This window comes from Mangifera indica, chromosome 11 (assembly GCF_011075055.1).
Source record: "Mangifera indica cultivar Alphonso chromosome 11, CATAS_Mindica_2.1, whole genome shotgun sequence".
NCBI classification, from domain to species: domain Eukaryota; kingdom Viridiplantae; phylum Streptophyta; class Magnoliopsida; order Sapindales; family Anacardiaceae; genus Mangifera; species Mangifera indica.
Window position 1 is genome coordinate 4,235,187 of NC_058147.1, and position 21,702 is coordinate 4,256,888.

General features: G+C 35.5%; 4 protein-coding genes, 1 long non-coding RNA gene and 1 pseudogene across 5 annotated transcripts; 3 read left to right on the forward strand and 3 right to left on the reverse strand.

Moving 5' to 3' along the window:
- The first annotated feature begins 1,570 nt into the window (after window positions 1-1,570).
- On the forward strand, window positions 1,571-4,053 carry LOC123229820. Its single transcript, XM_044655798.1, has 2 exons — window positions 1,571-2,422; window positions 3,564-4,053. Exon 1 carries the CDS (start codon window positions 1,775-1,777, stop codon window positions 2,411-2,413), a length of 639 nt encoding a protein of 212 aa, XP_044511733.1. The 5' UTR covers window positions 1,571-1,774; the 3' UTR covers window positions 2,414-2,422; window positions 3,564-4,053.
- Window positions 4,054-4,213: 160 nt separating this feature from the next.
- Window positions 4,214-10,902, forward strand: LOC123229813 (annotated as a pseudogene).
- Window positions 10,508-11,607, reverse strand: LOC123229822. The gene is made up of 2 exons (XR_006504944.1): window positions 11,128-11,607; window positions 10,508-11,032 (listed from the first exon to the last, which is right to left on the reverse strand). It is a non-coding gene; the product is annotated as an uncharacterized LOC123229822 (long non-coding RNA).
- Window positions 11,608-12,682: 1,075 nt separating this feature from the next.
- Window positions 12,683-13,604, forward strand: LOC123229821. The gene is made up of 2 exons (XM_044655799.1): window positions 12,683-12,933; window positions 13,030-13,604. Exons 1-2 carry the CDS (start codon window positions 12,822-12,824, stop codon window positions 13,248-13,250), a joined length of 333 nt encoding a protein of 110 aa, XP_044511734.1. The 5' UTR covers window positions 12,683-12,821; the 3' UTR covers window positions 13,251-13,604.
- Window positions 13,605-14,226: 622 nt separating this feature from the next.
- On the reverse strand, window positions 14,227-18,643 carry LOC123229814 (geranylgeranyl transferase type-2 subunit alpha 1). Its single transcript, XM_044655790.1, has 8 exons — window positions 18,370-18,643; window positions 18,120-18,282; window positions 17,729-17,889; window positions 17,533-17,637; window positions 16,341-17,144; window positions 16,072-16,252; window positions 15,348-15,531; window positions 14,227-14,759 (listed from the first exon to the last, which is right to left on the reverse strand). The coding sequence occupies exons 1-8, from the start codon at window positions 18,483-18,485 to the stop codon at window positions 14,374-14,376; spliced, it is 2,100 nt and encodes a 699-aa protein (XP_044511725.1). The 5' UTR covers window positions 18,486-18,643; the 3' UTR covers window positions 14,227-14,373.
- Window positions 18,644-19,005: 362 nt separating this feature from the next.
- LOC123229818 (double-stranded RNA-binding protein 1-like) lies at window positions 19,006-21,526 on the reverse strand. The gene is made up of 3 exons (XM_044655796.1): window positions 21,201-21,526; window positions 20,482-20,744; window positions 19,006-20,096 (listed from the first exon to the last, which is right to left on the reverse strand). Exons 1-3 carry the CDS (start codon window positions 21,223-21,225, stop codon window positions 19,218-19,220), a joined length of 1,167 nt encoding a protein of 388 aa, XP_044511731.1. The 5' UTR covers window positions 21,226-21,526; the 3' UTR covers window positions 19,006-19,217.
- Between the last annotated feature and the right edge of the window lie 176 nt (window positions 21,527-21,702).

Sequence of the window (21,702 nt, forward strand, 5' to 3'; positions counted from 1 at the left end):
CAAGTGTTAACGAGCTGACAAGCGAAACTAGGGTTAGAGTCAGTCCGATCGATCAAGCCTGAACCAATTATCTTATAATCATTCAAGAGCATAGATAAAAGCGGAATTATTTCAAATCATATATGATAATATGTTTCTTCAGTGTCTGTATGATTTCTTTCATTTGCATCTTGTGTTTACAGATAAATTTGATCATCTTTTATCAAAATAGGATTACGCTGTAATTATCATGTGTTTGGAGAATCACATATTATATCCTACACTGGAAAAGGGCATCTAAAAAAAATCCAATAGAGATTCCCTAACTAACTCATTAAAAATTCTAGGTACAATGTCATTTTTTTATAATTATTAAATTACGTCTCCCGTGCAGTTCTGGCGAGATTTTTCTTGAACGATTTTTTTAGTTTTTCATAATAAAAATGACCAAAAAAAATTATTATATCATTTATTGTTATATTTTAGTTATATTTGTAATAGAATTTTATTGGTTGAATAAAGATTTTCAATATTTTTATTTAAAATATTCGGTTATAATAATTTAATTTAATGAATTAATTTTTACTCATTTTAAATGAATTAATTACAGATTATTATGTTAAAATATATGTAAATTTGTTTTTTTTTAATTGAAATGATAGTCAATAAAAGAGAAAAGGACTATTGTCATTCTCAAACCTACATCCACGGGAGATGAAAAACCTCAATTCTCACCTATGACCAAACTGCTGTCCACAATTTCAATTAGAGACAAGAGGTAAAATCGTCATTTTACTTATAAACTTTAAAACTTTAAAATTTATTATTTCCCTCCTCCAGGTTTTAAAAACTAACATCTCAATTCATCCTTAAAGTTTGAAAAGTTTTAGATTTCACCCCTAGGGTTTGCTTCCTTCTCCGGCCACCACCGACGGTTGATGCATTTCACCGATCTCTCATCTCCGACTGCAAAGGGCGATGAAGGATGACCCTTCGTCGCCCAGATCTGATCGTCCAAATTTGGAAGAATAGACGAAGGATGACGAATTATCTGGGTGGTGCGACGAAGAGACAGAGATCTCTTCATCGCACTACCACTGTTGCATCAAGAGAAGGGGGAGGTCGAAGACGACATCGGAAGATGAAGTTGAAGAATGGGGGTGAAACTGCTTTTTTTTTTAAATTTATGGGGGGTGGCTGAGTTTTAAAAAATATGGAAACCCTAGGTTTGAGGGTGAAAATGTTACTTTTTAAAGTTTAAAAACTTTAGGTAAAAGTGAAATGTTAGTTTCTAAAACCTGGGGGGACGGCGGGGAGAATAAATTTTATAACTTTTTAATATAAATAGTAAAATAACTTTTTTGTCCCTTTCTTTAATAGAAAAAATTAACAGAAGTTTAGTTATGAGTGAGAATTGAGATTTTTCATCTCTCATAAGTGTAAGTTTGAGAATAACCTAAAATTTGGGTGAGAAATAGTCCTTTTATAGATTTTGGGGGCCAATGCCACCCCGGGGGAAATTGTTCCGCCGCGGGTAACATTGGAGGGCGGAGAAATTAATGACATATTTATATACTTCATTGTAGTAATTTATAAGACTTAGAAATATGCCATCCGTATTGGGTGGTTTTCTAGCTTCTACTCTACTACGTTAAATCGGATACCACCGCTTCATCCCTTGGTCAACTAATCATCCCTTTCTAAAAAGCCCGATCAAAATATCAAACCCCGGAATTCAGCAGAAACCTTCTTTACGGTTTCAAATTAAATTTAGGGATTGAAAATTTTTTAAAAAATGTGGACTGATATTCTTCTTCAGGCAGTTCTGATTTTGGTGACAGTGTTTATGTTCTTAGCTATGCACGACATCCCCCAGAAGTTCTTAAACAAGCTGCGCTTCCGTAATCGCGCCGATATTCAAGCGAAACGCCATTTTGTTGTGGGCGCCCAGCTCTTAGCCCAAGCCAAATCTTCCAAGACTTCCCGATCTTCCGCTGTCTCATTAGCCAAACAAGCCATAGCCGAAGCGGACAAGGCTATATCTCTAGATCCTAAGGACGCCGCATCCTACATCTTGAAAGCTTTGGCGCTGGATCTCCAGGGTTTCAAGACCTCGGCTCTCGACTCGCTCGACGTGGCTCTCTCAAATCCTGCCGTCAAAAGTTTGACTGATAGAGAGAAGGGTGATGCGCTCTTCAAGAGAGCGGAGGTGAAGGTTGCGATGAGCCGGCGTGGTCGAGTCGACTCTGCGATTGAGGATCTGAAGGAAGCGGTGAGGCTGGGCTGTGACGGCGTCAAACTGTTTTGTTTGTTGGGAGAGTGCTACGAGGTAAAGAAGATGAGGGACGAGGCTAAGATGGCTTATGAAGCGGCTTTGAAGGTGGAGCCGAGTTCGACGGTGGCTGAAGCCGCGTTGGCCCGCTTAGGGTCATAGTGAAAGATGGTAAATCTTAGTGTTCTGCATAGTTCTTTTACTAGTTTGAAGTTATGGATGAGCAAAATTGATGAATATTGAGTATTTATAACATAATTTACAAAATTGATATGGAAATTGATTAAGTAATTGTTGTTGAATGCATGGATGATTTCTTCATCCAAAAATGGTCATCTTGTTTTTCAGTGTTTTAATCTAATCTAATCCCATTCCTTTCTTCACTTTCCACTCTTCCTCCCTCTGGCCTTTTCATTCTGTTGTAATTAGTCTTATGAGAGTAAATCAATTCTTTTATATTATGTATTGCTAGACAAAGGAGCTCATACCCATATCAATTTTTGCTTTCTCTTCCAAAAATGACCACTTCCCTTTCATCCAAGTCTCACTTTTAACGTCAGTCATTACCCATTTCATTCTCTACAAGTCTGGCTTATATTGCCTGTTTTTCAGCTCTTTATGCAGAGACTATTGTGACTAAATAATGCACCTACAAAGCACTAGCTCTTTTATAATGTTTCAAGTAGCTCCGATCTGCATTATCATCAAGGCCGAATGACTATGTCCCATCCGAACTTTCATTAAAGTCATCAATTTGTCCACCTTTTAGTTTGAAAAATCTATTTGTTCACAAAACCCAAGTCCCTTAATGAAAAATGTTTGGTGTTATTATAAAATATTAATTTTGAGTCTTATTCAAGTTAGGTTATAATAGTAACTCAATAAGAGACTTACAAGCCTACTATGATGTGATAAGAATAAAGTAAAAAGAAAAAAGTAAAATAGTTCAGCCCGATAATAAAAAAACCTATTATTAGCTAATATTACAAAATATCTTGAAAATGATGAGTTTAGGAGGGATTGATTAGCTAAATGACTTGTTAACATGTCTGTCTTTGTTTAACTAAGTTCCTCTCTAACCTTTTGTCCAATTTCCTTGTATTGAAACAAAGTTACATTCAAATAGAAATATTTGAAAGTTCCTAATGCAAATATACTTATGATGATTTATTTATATTTTATTTGAACTTAAAAAAAAATATTTACAATAATATAATTATCCTGATTAAAAATGAGGAGATAACTTTCCATTATTAACATGGAGGATAGAAAATTCCCATTGTTCATATTGGATAGATTTGTTGCTACGCAGGAGTCTTCTCACTGTTGCAAGATAGAAGATATATTCTCACTCTTGGATGGACGACACCAGGAGATGTGTTTGTTTATTAGTGTTGCAACTAGTTGCTAGTGGTAATTGCTTGGATAAGTTCCAATGCAATGATAATTTTCGGGGAGATATCCTGTAAGCAAGAAAATATTGTGTTGTATAACACGTCTCTAGATCTCCATTTGGCATACGACAACTTTAAATGGTAGTAAAGAAGGCCAAGAACTGATTGTAAAGTCCCCCAACCCTATTTGTAAAGTCTTAAAAGACTTCACTCATTTTCCAATCTTATATACAAGAGTGGTTTAACCTTAACTTGCCTGATTGTAATTGTCGATAAGTGTATGGCTACAATTTATCACACTCTATTGGGTCTGTTTCTGGCTTTTATCGTTATCGTTGTGTCATTGGACGAAGACAACAGAGGCCACTTTTGGGTTAATGAAATTTTAATCCTGAATTGTCTTCTTTATTGAGTTCTACAATGCATTATCTAGGAAGCACTGCGGTGTGCTACCACATTTTCGACACCGGTATAAAATGTTTTGAGGATGTTTTAGTAATTTACACAAAATAATAAATGTTTTCTGTGGAGAAACATATTTCTTCATTAAAAAAAGGGAAAATATTCCCTTTTTACATTAAAATACGATAGTCTAGAACCCTAATTCATTCCCTTCTCTATCGCTATCAAGAATTTTTCTCCGTCTTTGGCATCTCCACTCTCAATGTCTCTAGTGTCTCATCATTAGTGCATTGACGACTTCATCAATTCTCACATTTTGACTTGTTCGTCTTCGTTGATGGCTTCATCAATTCTTCCATCATTTATGTTTTGTCTTCGATGAAGTGACTATCTGTCTCTGACTTCGTGGCTTCATGCTTTAGGTTCATATGTTGTTGCAATTTTGAATTTTGATTTTAGCAAAGTAACACAATTTATTCTACACAACCTATGTACAACAAAATAATATAAGTATATAATTTAGTTTAAATTATAAAATTAGATTGAATCATTTAAAAATTACGGTTTGGTATAGTTTGAGTTATATAATAGCTCAATTCACGTTGAGAATTTTTTGAAAAACAATTTGGATTAATGTTTCCAAACAGTTTGGATTAATGTTTCCAAATCAAAACAAACTGTAAATCGGAATTATTTTTAAATAAATATTTCATATATATATATATAATATTTATTGTATTAATTTTAGCTTCAGATATATAAAATATTTATTATATTATTTTTGGCCTAATCTGAAGCCATCTCTATCTCCCCATCGCAGCTGTGCAACCACAACCCAGACACATAATTTGTCACTTGAGCTCTCCGGCGACACAGTGGTTGTTTCTTGCCGGAAAATAATCATAGCTGCGTCATTGTCGTTCTGGTCTCAGTCATCATCTCAGGCGTCAATAATAAACCAGCCGTCGTCAGACTCGTCTCAGTCGTCGCTCAACTCGCCGCCGTTGGTAAGTCATTTTTCTTCCCGATAAACTTGTGCTACTGATTCCACTATTTAATGTTGCAAGTGGGTAAAATGGGATCATTCCACTATTTAATATTTTGTCTTCTATCAAACCCGTAACTGCCTTTGAATGTGGATCTTCTGAAACTCCAGAATCGGATTAATTCTAAGTAGAGAGAAGAGAAGGGTGAGGTTTATATAGGTAGATTACAAGAAGAAGAGAGAAATACAAAATGGAACTAGTTGTGTGGCTTTTTGGGAGAAATCAGAAGTGGGTTACGTTGGTGTTCAAGTGACCAACTTCTCCTTATTGACTGGACTTTATTGTGTTATGGTGTGTCTCTGACTTTTTGTGGAAAATGTCTTTTTACCCTTTATCTTTGAGAATACTAATCAATCATTATGAATTGTCACTGAGAGTTACTATTATTATGAATGGTTTTACAAGATATTTTATCCTTACTTAGACCTGGATATTATCATCTTAAATGAATCAATAGCGTCGGTTGAACTAGTCTGAAAATTAAGTTGACATATAGATTAGGTTCGGAGGCACTTTGAATCCCATTAACTGAGGTAAGGAGAGAATTCGTAATGATAGTAAATGAACAACGTTTAGGTAATACCAGTTCATAAAATAAGTATGGTTCCAGTTGAAATTTGCAAACGGCAACTATAAAGTGCACATCATAAATGGAAAGAGCTGGAAAATGTTGGGAAAGCCCATGAATTGGCAGCTTGGGAATGGGATACGTTCATATCACACATGGGAAACTTATTTGTTTGTGTCAAACATACACTGCTTATCAATTTCAACATTCAACATTATGTAACTTTATTTTTGTTTTATTTGGACATGTCTTTACTTAAACTTACTTTGTAAAGTGTATGATGGTTGTTTGGCCACTTTTGTTATGAACTGTACTCTCAACTATGATGTTTATGCAGGGGAGATTCACAAACAATGTTTACACAGTATTTAGTCCTTTGTATTAGAGGCTATTGATTACGATGTTGTTACTATAAATTAAACATATTGTGTTTATGATGCTATTACTATATAATAAGCATGTTATGTTTAGCTATTACTTTTACATAAAGGAGACATTGTTAATGTCGTGTACATCTGTAGGTACAAGTGAAATATTATGTTTCACATTATAAATAACTATAATTCAATTATTTTTTATTGAATATGAAATATTGGAAGTGAATGATTTTTATTAGGTTCAAACCATAAACCAAACCGGATTAAGTTGTATTTTTCCAATTTGGTTTGTAATCTAAAATGGTTTAGCTTGGTTTGAAATTTTTTCAAACTCGTTTTTTCGGTTTGGTTTGAAAAATGACTTAAACCGGACCAAACCGGACTGTGTACACCTCTATATGAGTCACAATTTTTTATGCGTCAGTGAGACACATTATGTACAATGATCACCATGAAAAAGATAATGGATGATTAACCTTATGTACAACTACCATGAATGCACATTTTTAGATAATGGATGATTAATCTTTGTACTATGAAATAATATGAGTCACATTATGTAATCGCTGACCACCATGAACAGGTCACAATTTTATTATGAGTTTACAGTTGACTTAATTTCAGTCATGAATAATTATTGAATTCCTAGCTAATTAAATCATTAATTCAGAAAAGTTATATTTTCTTTCTTGTCTTTTCAGAATTTTGCTGAGCAGCTCAAGTGTAGTGTGACAGACTTCAATTCAATTGCTTAGTGCGTTGGTGGGTATGCTTTATATCTTTGTGATCTGACTGGTTGTTTTTTAGATTGTTTGACTCGTGGCTTGTTTATGAGATTTGGGTTTTGAAAGTTGTGAATTTGTGTTGTGCTTTAGAAGCCTTCATTTATTTTGCATTTTGTGACTTTGAGGATTTGATGTCTAATGTATGACCAGTTTTTTCTTCCATTTAGAGCTTCTTGTATGGTTAGGATCTTAAATATTTATGTGAAAAGTATGCAATTGTTGTTTTTTTTTTAAGATACAGGTTACCGTATTTTTTAATTAAAAAATTAGTATTTATAAAAAAAAAAACTCTATATTTTCTATATTTATACGTTTCCCCACATTTCAATTTTCTTTATTTTTTAGAAAAATGCATTTTGGCATTTTCGTTTCTGCTTTTGTGTTTTTGTGCTACATAGTTCATCATCTCTTTTCTCATGATTTTCACCTTATCTTTTCTAGCGTAATTTCAGGTTGATTTTCTCACCAGAATGCATCATTGGGTTAAGTGTTAAATGGGGAGGGGCCAAGCATCAACTCTGTTTCGAATATGTACTTTGGAGCAAAATGTTTCTAGGGCAAGATCTTTGTTGTGGAATCAATATTTTCATTCTGGTGGGCAATTTGAGAGGTTGGTATTGGAGAAAGACAAATTTAGACCCACACTGGACGTTCCCAAACGTGAATTCTCGACCTCCTTGATAGACTTGGTTCGTCTGCATTTACCTTCAAAGGACAGTAATTCTACGGATTTTAGTCATGTCAATGCGAGACTGTGTTCTTCATCTGGTAAAAAAGTTAATTTTGTTGATGATGATAGTGCTTCTGTATCAGAAATGGTGGAAGTGGAGGAAAATGACAGTTTGATTTTGGAAGAAAGTTTGTGTGATGATGGAAGTGGTGACAGTGATTTCAGTTTGAATATGATTGAATTGGAATGTACTAATGATGATGTGAGTAGTGGTGACTCTAGCAGGTTTCAGCTGGTTTCAACTCGGGATCCTGTGGAGTTGTATAGAGTGCTAAGGAATGCCGAAAAGGGTGCCAAGCAAAAACGGTCGGATTGGGAGGTCCTACAGGAAGTTTTTCAATCCTTTTCGAATTCAGGGTGGGCAGCCAATTAGTCTCTTGCAATTTACATTGGCAGGCCATTTTTCCCTACGGCTGCTAGCAAGTTCCGGAGCTTTTTCTTCAAGAAATGTCCTGATGAAGTTGCCAAGTATTTCGTGTGGCTTGGTCCATCTGATGAGGCTGTAAAGTTTCTTTTTCCTATATTTGTTGAGTTCTGCTTGGAAGAGTTTCCTGATGAGATTAAGCGGTTTAAAAGTATGGTGGAGTCAGCTGATCTCACAAATCCACACACTTGGTTTCCTTTTGCACGGGCTATGAAACGTAAGATTATATATCATTGTGGTCCAACAAACAGTGGTAAGACATACAATGCTTTGAAGTGATTTATGGAAGCAAAGAAGGGTATATATTGCAGTCCTTTGAGGCTCTTGGCTATGGAAGTTTTTGACAAAGTGAATGCCAATGGTGTTTATTGTAGTCTTCTTACAGGTCAAGAAAAGAAACGTGTTTCCGTTTTCTAATCATATTGCTTGCATGGTGGAAATGGTGTCAACAGATGAAATGTATGATGTTGCTGTCATTGATGAAATCCAGATGATGGCAGATCCATCTAGAGGTTTTGCATGGACAAGAGCAGTGCTTGGATTAATGGCAGATGAAATACATTTGTGTGGAGATCCAAGTGTTCTGGATGTTGTTTGGAAGATATGTTCGGAAACTGGAGATGAGTTGCATGAGCAACACTATGAGAGGTTCAAACCATTGGTTGTCGAGGCCAAGACCCTGTTAGGAGATCTTAAAAACGTACGATCTGGGGACTGTGTTGTTGCTTTTTCTAGGAGAGAGATATTTGAGGTGAAATTGGCCATTGAGAAACGCACCAGCCACCGTTGTGGTGTTATCTATGGTGCTTTGCCACCAGAGACTCGGAGACAGCAAGCTAACTCGTTCAATGATCAGGGTAACGAATTTGATGTGCTCGTTGCAAGTGATGCTGTGGGAATGGGTTTGAATCTTAATATAAGAAGAGTTGTTTTTTACAATCTCTCAAAGTACAATGGTGACAAGATTGTTCCAGTTCCTGCATCACAGGTTAAGCAGATTGCAGGAAGAGCTGGGAGGAGGGGAAGCATATACCCGGATGGACTCACAACAACATTGCATTTAGAGGATTTGGATTACTTGATTGAGTGTTTGAAGCAACCTTTTGAACTGGTTGAGGAAGTGGGTCTCTTTCCTTTCTTTGAGCAAGTTGAGCTATTTGCTGGGAAACTCTCAAATGTTACTTTCTGCCAGCTGCTTGACAAGTTTGGTGAAAATTGCCGTTTGGATGGATCCTACTTCCTATGTAAACATGACCATTTAAAGAAGTAGCTAATATGTTGGAAAAAGTACCGGGATTATCTTTGGAAGATCATTTCAACTTTTGTTTTGCTCCTGTTAACATTAGAGACCCCAAAGCTATGTACCATCTCCTGAGGTTTGCGACATCTTACAGTCAAAATGTTGCTGTTAGTGTTGCAATGGGCATACCAAAAGGTTCTGCTACAAATGATGCTGAACTCTTAGATCTCGAGACTGAGCATCAGGTGTTGTCTATGTGTCTTCGGTTGTCCAACCAATTCAAGGGGGACGTTTTCCCGTTTGTGAAGAAGGTTGAGGCAATGGCCATGAGTGTTGCTGAATTATTGGGTCAGTCTCTCGCCAATGCTTCTTGGAAACCAGAATCAAGCAGGCAGGAAAGCCAAAGCCTCAGGAGAAGGAAGTTGGTTGTGAGAGACCAAGATCACTCATCAAACCATATGAGAGGTAGGTCAAAATTGAATTCATTTAGTGATTTTTCCCCTCTAACTTGCTTATTGGAGGTTTCTCTGTAAAAGATTTTTGGCATGTAGTATGTTTCTAAATTGACTTATATTATGAAGGTGATTAGGCTACTGTTGCTTGATCCTGTTTAGGTTAAATGTGTTTTTGTTGGATTATTTTCGGTTGAATATGGGTGTGTGTGTGCGTGTGTGTTTGTGTTTGTGTTGAAAATAATCCAACAAAAATGCTTGTTCTGTATTTTTGTTTGGAGAAATGAGGGGATTATCTTGTTTTAAAACTTAGTTAATAGCCCTTTAAAACCACATTTCTATTTTTGTTCAGAGAAATGTGGGGATTATTTTGCCTACCCTGAGTGCTGTTAAATTGTTCGATTTGTAGGAAAAGGCAAGAAAAGACTCCAGTGCCAGAGCGTTCAGAGACAGTAGCAGCTTGATGATTTCCAGGTAGTTGGATTACACTCTGTATTTTAGATTTAATTACTAGGATGCAAAATCACTTTATTTGCTCCTCTTTTCTGCTGAGATTTCAGAAATTTGGAATCTAAAACAAACCGCACAGAGAAGAAGCTGGAATTTCTATCAAAAGGGCATGAAGCAATATACGGCTTCTTGACATCGACATCTGGGAATCATCAGAATTAGCAAAAGAAGGTTGGTCCATAACTTCATTTTTTTGCCTCTCCAGTGGTTCTTCTCAATCCATTTGTTTAATTTTCTCCATTCCTTTTCCTCATCACAACAGATACAGATTGTGTGTTATTACTGATAACTGCTTACTCCACTGTTTGTGGCACACATTCCATTTTTCCGCTGGTCGTAATTGGCAATTCTACACAACAGGCTCAAAACAAGTGTTCAGATCTTAGAAATAAGGCAGATAAAGAAGGTCAACTTATTGGTATTTTCCTTTTTAATTATTGCTCAAGTGTTTTGCTAATTGTAATGGTTAGAGCATTTACAACGGTAGTTGATCATTATTATTTGAAACTGAAACTAGGCAACTAGGTGATTTACGCAAATGCTAGTTGTGAATAGACTATTATAAAAGTTGCTGGTCATTTGCAATGCATCTGTGCAGTTGCTCGACATTTTCATTTTCGATTCCTTGTGAAATTCAACCATGCGCATACCTGTTATGCTATCTGTACGTTAAAAATAGAATAGTCAAAGAAATGTGTATAAAAAGTAAATGCTTCTGGTGCATTTGAAGCTTCTTTCACGGTTACTGGCACTGCTAATGATTTTGCTGGGAATTCCATCCCAGACTTTTTCATATATTGCGTCACAGTAATATATCTATTAGGCATGTCAAGGGAAATTTACTCGATCTAGACTGCAAAAGAAATGAGAAAAAGAATGTCAGAAATTAAAAAGAAGGCTAACATAGTCAGCATGCTTGAGGAAAAGTTGGGTTTGGGGATGCTTTACTTTGGTCTATTAGAATATTACAACGGAGGGAACTCCTCAAATTCGGGGATGGGGAGATCTTCATATACAGGCTGGGAGAATCGATTTGAAATGAATAAATTGATTTTGTGCACTACCATATTGCACACCACACATTTGTGATTGAATCTGCCAATTTGTTTAACTTCTTGTTTACAAATGCCACAGCACTGCAAGTGTTTACCGGGGACGTTCCCCCACATCATCCTTTGCCGGTTGCAGGCAAAGCATAATCCCGGGCAAAGGTTTGCCATGTACTTCTGCAAGCCACCCACAGCATAATAGACAAATTCACAACAATGCTAATTATAAATGAATAATGAGAGCTTTTAAGTGTAGTGGATTGCTCACAGGGTAGAAATCAAACTCCCGGAGAAAGAAAACTGATTTGTTCTTCCAACAAAGGTCATCTAACACTCAACGAAAAAGATTTTATTGGGATAGTTGACGTAACTAATATGGCTGTCAGTTGAATTAGATCGAATAACTATTACTTCTACATGTCAACTATTGTTTTGTTAGCACAAAATGATTGTCTTACCCTTTTGCATAATGAAATTTTTATTAACATTAGTGGTTGAGTGATGAACAAATAAAATTTTCAAACTTAAATATTAAGAAATTATGGTTTCATAAAGATTAGGTGGAAAATAGTCATTTGGCCTTTTATCTTGAATAAATTACCTTAAATACAGGGAAGATAGCACTGGGGAAATCCGTCGTTCGGCCTTTTATCATCAATAATTTACCTTAAATACAAGGAAGATAGCATTGGGAAAATCTAAACCCAAATGAGAAACAAGTAAAGGAATATGGAGCCCATTATTTGGGACAAAAAAATTTTGACAAGGTACGTCACAAGCCATAATTAATTTTAACGTTCTTTCCTATGCATGGCTGGCATCCGCAGCAGCTTATACACCTTCTTTCTCCTTACACATATTTGCCAGCATAGAAATCTTCCAGTATACTACAGCTCCATCACAGACAATGAACCTCCCCTTACCAATAAAAGATCACACCACTCGCATGATCACTGGTGAAAATCTCAAATTAGAGGGAACAAAACTAATCACTTTACATCCCAAATTATAGTTATTTTATACCATCAATAAACTTATGTATATAAATTATATGTATAATTACATATTATTATATAATTAGATATTATTTTATCTCTAATTTAAAACCATAAATTTATATGATAATATATTATTATTTGTACATATAATACTATTTTTATATCATTTTATTTAATTTTTCGGTCACAAGTATACTTTACAAAATCACACCTTGTGCTCAAAATTCCAGTTAAGATTATAAAATTTAGCCGGCTATTATATATATAAATAAATTGTATAAATTTATTAATAAAATTCAAAGTTAAAGGTAAACAATGACATGAACTAATTATAAATGTCATCTCAACGTCTAAAAATAAATGTATACCATTTGTTTACACATATAATTTTATTTTAAAATTTAATCCCACTCTTCTAGATTTTTGATTGGCCACAATACTACCAGGAAATTACCCAACCCATTCGTTAACTCTTAAGAGACTTCACTGTTTACAGTCTTGTATATATACGAGCGGTTTAAGCTCAACCTGTGTTAGTGTAATTGTCGATAAGTTTGTCAAAGGCGAAAAGCGAGGAGCTTCAAGCAAATTTATAATGGCATCAAAATTTAAGGCTGCAATTTACCACCCTTTATTGGGTCTGTTTCTGGCTTTTATCATTGTGTGTTTGGAGGAAGACAACAGAGGCCGCTTTAAAGGGAATCTGGGTAAGTTAAATTTTCTTCCTAAATTGTCTTCTTTGTTTGGGTTTGGATTTATTGCAGCGCATTATGGCTAATAACCCTGTTTACTTGAATATGCAGTTCAACTATATGGTGCTGTGACCAGAATGATTCGAGATGGCTTCATCACTTTGACGATCAAATTCCTACATTTCTTCGTTTCAAAATCTTTACAGTTCAGATTTGTATCCATTCAAGAGTCCTTGTCTTCTATACCATCCTTGCTATTTTGGGTTGCATTTACTCGATCAATCTCATCCATGGGAGATGATTGCTTATGTAATGCCACAAAGTCATTGTGACTAATTAACCAGTGTCAGCCTCAAGAACTAGCATTTGAATCTTCTTTTTCATTTTCTTATCCATTTGCCAGCTCTATTCTACTCCTAACTAGGCATCACATTTGCCTAAATATGCCTTTGACCAAAGTTGATGATGGCTGCTGTGGACAACAGTTGTGTGACGTTGCAAACCGAGATCTTCCAATAGGTATAGGCTTGAACTTGATAATCTAGACAACTAGTGTTAGTGTGTCCCTAGGAACAAATTTAGTTGTTTTGGGGTATTTCAATTGTATAAATAATTTACATTAGTGAAAGTAGCTTCCTGTTTTTACAATGTAAATTATGTTTCCGTTTGTTTATCTATTTGTTAAATATATTGTATGCATATGAATCTTTGGAGAATCAAATTATCGAAGAGTTCGCTACATTCATGATATCAAATAAATAATGACATTGTACAATAAACATACTAAATATCTCTATTAACTATCATAAAATGATATTAGTACTAGTAACTATAAAAGTCATATTATTATGACATTAACGTGGAGTATTAGTTATTGAAATATTTTCGAACATAAAAATGTAATTAATGATATATCGTAAGATTATATGAGTGTACCATTGATTGTTAGACTTGAGAGATGTCAAACGTTTGAAACACCATTTGTTTCATATGGTGTATGGATACAAGAGCATTCATATCACATATATATGTTTATCATATGCGAAAACAAGTGATTGTCAAGAGAGAATTTGTTAGTTCAAAATAATTTAATTTTGAGTTCTCAAACAGATGTCTATAAATATCCAAAACAAAAATTAGAAAAGGAGTTACACCAACTTCTCCCGTTTTATCCTTGTTATTATCATACAACTTATCATAAATGTTATAAACATACATGAATATTTTTCATCATCCTTTTTTAACTAAACCTGAAAGTCGGAGAGAGAGAGCAAAAATTAAATATTGAAGTACTCATACCCACGTAAATCGAGCTGAATTCCTATTGTACATTTCATGTCAAACATATTGGTAAAATCATGCATCCTGAGTAGCATTTTTAGTAAAATTCAGAACAGAAAACTGGTACACCTCTATCCCTTGAAAAAATAAAAATAAAACACAACCAATAAGCAATCAATGCATTTTTTCACCATCTAGCCACTTAAGTGCTGGAAGAACCTTGATGACAAACAGTTTAAACTTTTCACCAGCAATTGAATTCCCCACAAGATCTAATTGTGTCAAGTTCAAGCCTTTCAGAATAAAATAAGCTTCCCAATAATTTTTTAAATCATCATTAATCGCAGTTTCACCAAGATTCCATTCACTTCCAACAGAGTGAGATAATGGAGAAGAAAACAGATACCTTGTTGTGTCGATGGAGTGCGCACCAATCTCATTATAAGAAATACTGAGAACTTTCAATGATTTCAGAAGTCTAAGAGGCTCCAGAGCAGTAAAACTACCTAGTTTATTGCTACTTAAATTTAAGCAAGAAAGGAGCTGCATGGCCTCCAATCCTGTCATAAAAACCCAAAAAGGTCAACAATATAAGGAAGGTTATTCAGAACTAAAATGAAAACATAATGCAGAGATTTATGACTTTATCCCATATCGGAAAATGTAAAAAACCGTGAAATTAAGTGCTTCAATGGTTTATCATGACTAAATTAACTAACAAGTGGAACCCTTGAAAAATAATATTGCTAGTTACCACCTGAACATAAGTACCCGTCATCTTATTTTAATTCAAAAGTTTCTGAATTCAAGATGCAGAATCATACACTTGAACGATCAAACTGATAGATTTGGTGGTGCTCTACATATGTCATCACAGACAGATCTACTCCATTTGGTTCATTAAGCTATACAAGTGCAAACATTTCCATTCATGGGTAATCACAGAAATAACGCTCTCATGGAAAAAACTGTTTTCTCGTTAGAGAAAATCAAATGAGAAAGTAGAGCAATAAAGAAAAGGAACAAATTCAGCGGAGTGATAAGGACTTAAATGGCATAACAATATAAATGGAGTTGACTATTCAAATCAGTTTAACACCTGTCTAGTTCAAGAACCAAGGTCTAAAACAGCAACGAAAGTAGCTTACCTTCGATTGAAGAAAGATCATTGTGGCTGAGGTCTAGCATTTGGACCCACAACAATTTTTCAAAAGACCCTATTCGTGATAATGATAAATTATTCAATCGTAGACAGATTGGATTGCTAATAGAGCAAGTCAAGTCCCCATAACGGCAACAGTGCCTCAGCAAAGACTCCTGGCTGGATGTCACCTGTAGAATCAACAAATTATATGAAAATATGTTCTCATTCAAGTAAATATATCATCAACACAATAGTTTTGTGGACACTGAGTTCAATGATATGATTAGCCAAATCACGTTATGCAGTTCAGCTACTAACTTTTTCCAAAAGTTTCCAGAATTAAAAAAATAAAACATCTGTAAAGTTATGTGACTGGTTTTTATTAATTATTATTCTCGTTATTATTTTGATTGATAACTAAGTCTATTGGGGCAAATCCAGCAGCAGGACAAAGTTTATGACATATCCATAGACACCTTGCCAATCCAATTTTAGAAAAAAAAAAAAACTGCTTGTAAACTATGGAGACAGGGGTTATATCCCCATAGATGTTGATTCTTCACAGGACCTATTTCAATCCCAGATAAATCCCACAAACAGAATAGTTTGAATACAGACACCTTAAAATTGAGTGCAAAGCCTCATGCACATGTAGGTTATTAATCAATGCTAAAGCTAAAGTACTACACTTTTCTAAAAGGATAATTTTGAAGTGATGGAAAACCCACCTGTTGCATTAAAACTAAGCTGTGTTCTTCCTTGTAGTATAGAATATGTGATGGGTCCAACTTCATTAAGTCACTATATAGTTCAAGAACTTCTTCAAAATGGGAAACTTTTTTACCAGATGAATGCTTCATAGCATCATGAGCCATCAACAGTCTTGCAAGTGTAAGCTTCCCAATTTTACTACGAAGATAAAATATATTCAGGACAATGGGTCAGAAATATTTCTTTACTTAATTTTAAAGTTAGTTATCAAATGGATCTGACTTACCAGTTAATTAGTGACAACAGTTCACGGAAATGATCTATCTCACTGGCTACAGCCGCTACTTGCCACTCAGAAGCTGAAAGATCGTTGTCATTGTTGATGCTCAGCTGATCTAATGAACCAACCAGGCTTGATTCCTGATCATCTGCTTTATAAATACAAAACAAATCATCTCTCCATGAAATTCTCTGTTCACCCAGCTCTTCAGTGGGATCTGTTTCAGCAACCTTTGGACACACTTTAAATGTGAAACAGGAAGGATGGCTATAGTGAAAACCACTAGAAGAGACAATTCCCTGAGCATGTCCAAGGCTAACCTCAACTTGATATTCTTTTAAGGCATGAAGCTCTATGTTGGGGTAGTTTAATTGTGTAACCCAGACCTGAGCAGTCTGAGAGTTATTTCTTGAAATTGGTTCCCAGATAAGATCTTTACTTGTGTTAAATCCGTAATCAACTGTTACTGTAGAAGAATTTACACCATGAACTGCTTGATTAAAATAAAGAATGAGTGGAAATGTCCCTGAACCTGAATGAAAGCTTGTTAAGAAAGAAGAAGCAGAACCATCCAGGTGCCTATCTCCCAATAAAACGAGAGCAGAACCATTAGCCGGCCAAGAGGAAACAAGCAGGGGAGAATCAACTTTGACTGTTTGATCAAGAAGCCAAAGATGATAAAACCAACCACTTTGATCATCTGGGTCTGTGAAAAGAGCTTGGTGTACAAATTCATATTCCTCTGGTAAAACTTTCTCTTTTGAAAGAGATCCTTCATTCTTCTTTTTTAGCAAATTGGACAGGAGCACACTGCATAAGTCCCCAAAGTAGAATATATATGGTTATATATCTTTTCAGTATGCAGAAGAATATAAAAGATCATACATATAAACCAATGAATATGTGGTTATGCATGTTGCTGATTGCTCATAGGAAAAATGTATCAGTTACAACAATGATAAAAACAGCTTAATCAAACCATGCATGATGGTTGATGACTTCAAGAAGATTCACTAATTGTACAACTACCTAGCTACTTGAAAAATATACATCTAAAAATAAGACTTTGACATGGCACCTTTCAATTATAAAATTAATTCTTATTCAGCCAATGTTGGCTTGGTAGTCCCACTGTGCTAACTACAAAACAACATCATCACACTTCAACTGAGAAGCAATTAGGAAGCATCAGTCATACCTACGGTTGTGCCAGGCAGAATAATTACTAAAATTGTTATTAATCATATCCTCTGTATACTTCAATTCATCCTCTTCGGGTCTGTTCATCAAAGCTGCTACAAATCTGAGAAATAGTTTACAAGCCAGAAAAAAAAATGATTATTTTAAATATGCACTAATTTAAATGAAAACAAAGAGTAGAACAAGGTATCTACCTCCGGTAATTCCACGCATGAAAATTCCGAGAATCAGCCTTCTGAAACTTATCCAGAAGTCGCAACTCATGATCTACAGATGAATGCCCCTTGCTCAAAACCCATTTCCTGTGATGCCAGGCTCCATAGGACTTAAAATTTTGCCTCAATGCACTCTCTACCTTTAAAATACATTCAAAACTCATTGTCATGCTTGCACACAACTTACCTAAAAGGTAAAAATTATATGAAGCTTAATTGAAAATTTGACACTAAAACTTTCGTTTAATCCCACCAATGCCTATTCAGAAAGAAACTGATTTGTGCATGGTTTCAATTACTACAAGTTACTGAAACATATATACATATAAAATCTGAGATGCCAAATATAATTTGAAGTATAAAAACGCACCACACTAAGTTCTTCATCAAGAAGCGATTTAAAAGAGTCAGGATCGGTCTCACACTGACTCAGATTGTGCTCAACAGCGAGCTTCCGATAGTTCCAAGCGGTGTATGATTCCGGATTGATCTCCAGAAGCTTGGCGCTCAAGTCCACAGCTTCTTTAGTGTAACTAAAAAATTCCACAAATCAGTAAAAAGAAATGTTTGGATTGCGAGAATCGAATAGAAAGTGAGAGAAAAGTTAAAAAAGAAATTACATATTGTTGTGATGATTGTGGAGGAACTGAGATTGGAGGGCCCGAAGCTTCTCAGCCTTGGCAGCTGAAACTGCTTCATGTTCTGGTTTCGAAGGTTTGCGAGGTCTACCGTGCATTTTCGTAGAGTGGAGACTCCCAAATCAAAGTGGTTCCTCTTGTATTTCTCTTTCTATTTTTCAATCTGCAGTACGCCAGTAGGATTTGACGATTTGTGATGAAATCGGGCAGGATTGAAGTTCGGTGAATTTGAGATATTCGCGTGGGGCCACGTGTGTAATGCTCTTTTGTTAATATAAGACTACGGAGAGTAATTTTAATATTAAATTTAGGATTTTAATTCTTCTTGTTGTTTAATACCGGAAAAGTAAGTCAATTCCTTTTTAAGTCTTGCATATTTATCATCTTATTTAATTTCCCTTAGCTATTTCCACTTGGACTGCTAAAATTGTTGAATGGTATTTGCTTAAATCACAAACGAGTATGGCGGCGGAAACTTACTTAAATGGTAAAGTAAAAACTTCTCGGCGTATAGCATGAGACTAATTTCGCCATTAAGCCAAACTAAAAAGAAGTTTTCAACACGGTAAAACAACCAAGGAAATCAGTTCCGAATGAAGCCACTACAGCATACAAAGATAACAAGTAAATGACATCTACTATTCAAATATAAGGTCCATGCTCCCAGTCAGTATAAAAGCTATTACATTTCATTTCAAGATCTGGATACACCGAACCCTCTCACCCATCAACTTTTCTAACTGCAAAACAAATTCCAAGCCTTAAAAGGACACTATTTCATTGAGGTACTATTGCTTCAGAATGGGATTATTTACTGGTGGCGACACCAGCTAGACTCTAGTTGTCTCATTCACCTCCTTAGCCAAAACAGTAGTATCATCAAAAGATAAAGATGTTACCAAGTTTATAGCTTCACCACTATTTTGTTTAGAATTTGCAACTGTCGACTGCACATTAGCCTCTTTTTCCTCCTTCATCAAAGCAGTTGCGTCTCCATAAGACATTGAGCTGCTCAGACCTTCAGGATCACTTTGATTAGAATTTACAACTGATGAATATCCAGTTGCCTCATGAACACTTTGGTTACATTTTGTAGCTGATGAATGCCCATTTATAGTAGAAGGATCTTTCACAGAAAATGTTTCCCCCTCAGATGGTTCAATGTCCAGTCTCCCTCCTTGGAAATTCCTAGCTGCTTCTTCTGTAAACATAGCCTCGGAACCCACAACTTGAATGCCAGGTGCATTAGTTTGACCAATTTGCGATCCATCCAAATTAGCAGCTACATTAAGAGCCATGTTGCGACCTGTTTTGTCTCCAGAAAACTTTTTCAATGTTTTCTTTTTGAATCTAGCTTTCTTTGGCTTTGGAACACTTACAGTCTCGTCCACCTTAGGCTTATCAACCGACTCTGTTCCCCTCTTCCTGCAAGGAATTACAGTTAGCTGGGAATTGCCACTTGGTGAGCCAGATAACTCAGATGCACTTGATTGGATGGCTAATAGTGCAGTTCTAGCAGCTTTGATCTCTGCTTCTTTCTTTGTTCTTGCTGCAGCACCAATATACTGAATGCCTCCAATTTCAACAGTACATGAAAAATGAGGCACTCGTCCTGGTGCTTCATCCTTTTGGCACCGATACATTGGAATAGCATAGTTCATCTTTTGTGCATATTCCTGAAGTAGATTTTTGCATAAACCTGTTTCATGCTGAACCAAACACCCAAGAAAGGAGGTTAGCAGTGATTCAGACCAAAAAAAGAAACACAATTGGCTTCCTTAAGAAACAGAAGGAAAAGAAAGGCTTATGATAAACATAAAAAATAGGCATAGCATATGATTTTAACAAAGTTAAGCCTGTAATATCTCGAACAACTAAGCATCTGATGTCAGTAAATTTCAATCTGAAGGCATCTGACCATACAGACATATGGCATGCATATCTAGAATGCAATCACACGCTGTTCAGGCTCAGGGTTTTGCGTACAATACAAGCTAAAAAGTGAATTATGAACATAAAGAATATTTTCAATTTGAATACCACCAATAACTGCAGTTGTTAATTCAAATCTGCAAATTAGATATATATACTTACAACAGGCTGGGAGATGGAAGGATTCACTTGACCAAGTTTTGCTAATTCCATAAGTGCAACTTCAGCAGCTGACTGCTCTGCTGCCTTACGATTAAAAAAACCAGGCAAAGATTCATATCTGACATCATTCACTATCACAGCAGATCTGAATGAAGGCTCATGAGATGGCCCTTCCTTAGTAGTCTCATAAACAGGCGTTTGAAGTCCCATTTTCTGAGCGTATTCCTGTAATCGACTCTTGAATACATAACAATTTGAAACACCTGCCATACAACACTAAATAAGTTAACACCAATCACCAATAATAATAATATTCTCAGTGAGCTGCATTTATATTGCATAAAGCAATACTTTATTCAGAACCAATTCGTTCAAGTGGTATACGAATGAGATAAAATCTGTTCAGCTGAAAAATAATTTCCACAAATATGATCAAAATACAATAATATCATCAAAATATACGGGTTCGTAAGCTCTCCTACAATATTAATTTCCAGAAAAGCTTAACATGAACATATATAAAATCTCTAATTGCAATGCCAAAAAACACTAAAAGAGCTTCCTAAATATGCAAAACATAGCTAATTTTGTACAAAACAATATATCATCAACCCTAAAAATAAATATCTACCCAGGAATTTAAATTTAAAAAAAAAAAGAATAATCTTTTTCGAAGGCTTGTCGAGATAACCATACTTTTAGTTATGCTTAAAACACACCTGAGAAACCTTCGTTCGTAGGCATGGTTCTAGAGTTGCTCCCTGCTTCTTGTAATGGTGGACTGATTGATCCAGGAAAGCAGAAACTGCTTGGTATCTGATGAAACCGCTAGCTAAAGAAATGCGAGACGGAGCGGCAGCGTCTAGGTTAAGTTCAGCTAGGATGAATTAAAGTTGAGCACAAAAATTGGCTGTATTTATTTTTCGAAAGGGGAAAACAGGAGGCGAATTTTCTCAAACACGAGGAGAAAGTTTGTGTGTTCACTCGAATCTATCGCAGGCGTTCTTTAGAAATCACTATCCGTATGATATGAATGTACGTTGGGAGAACTCGCGTGCATTGTAGTTACTAGAGTGTAGTCATTACAGCCGTAGGATGTGCGCTTTGATGAAGATATTTGAAGGTTTGATCAAACGGTGATTCTGTAGAGGCTGGCTTTGGATTTTAAATGAGGTGACCGAAAAGCCCTCGTAAATAGTAATAGTATAGGTCACTTAATGT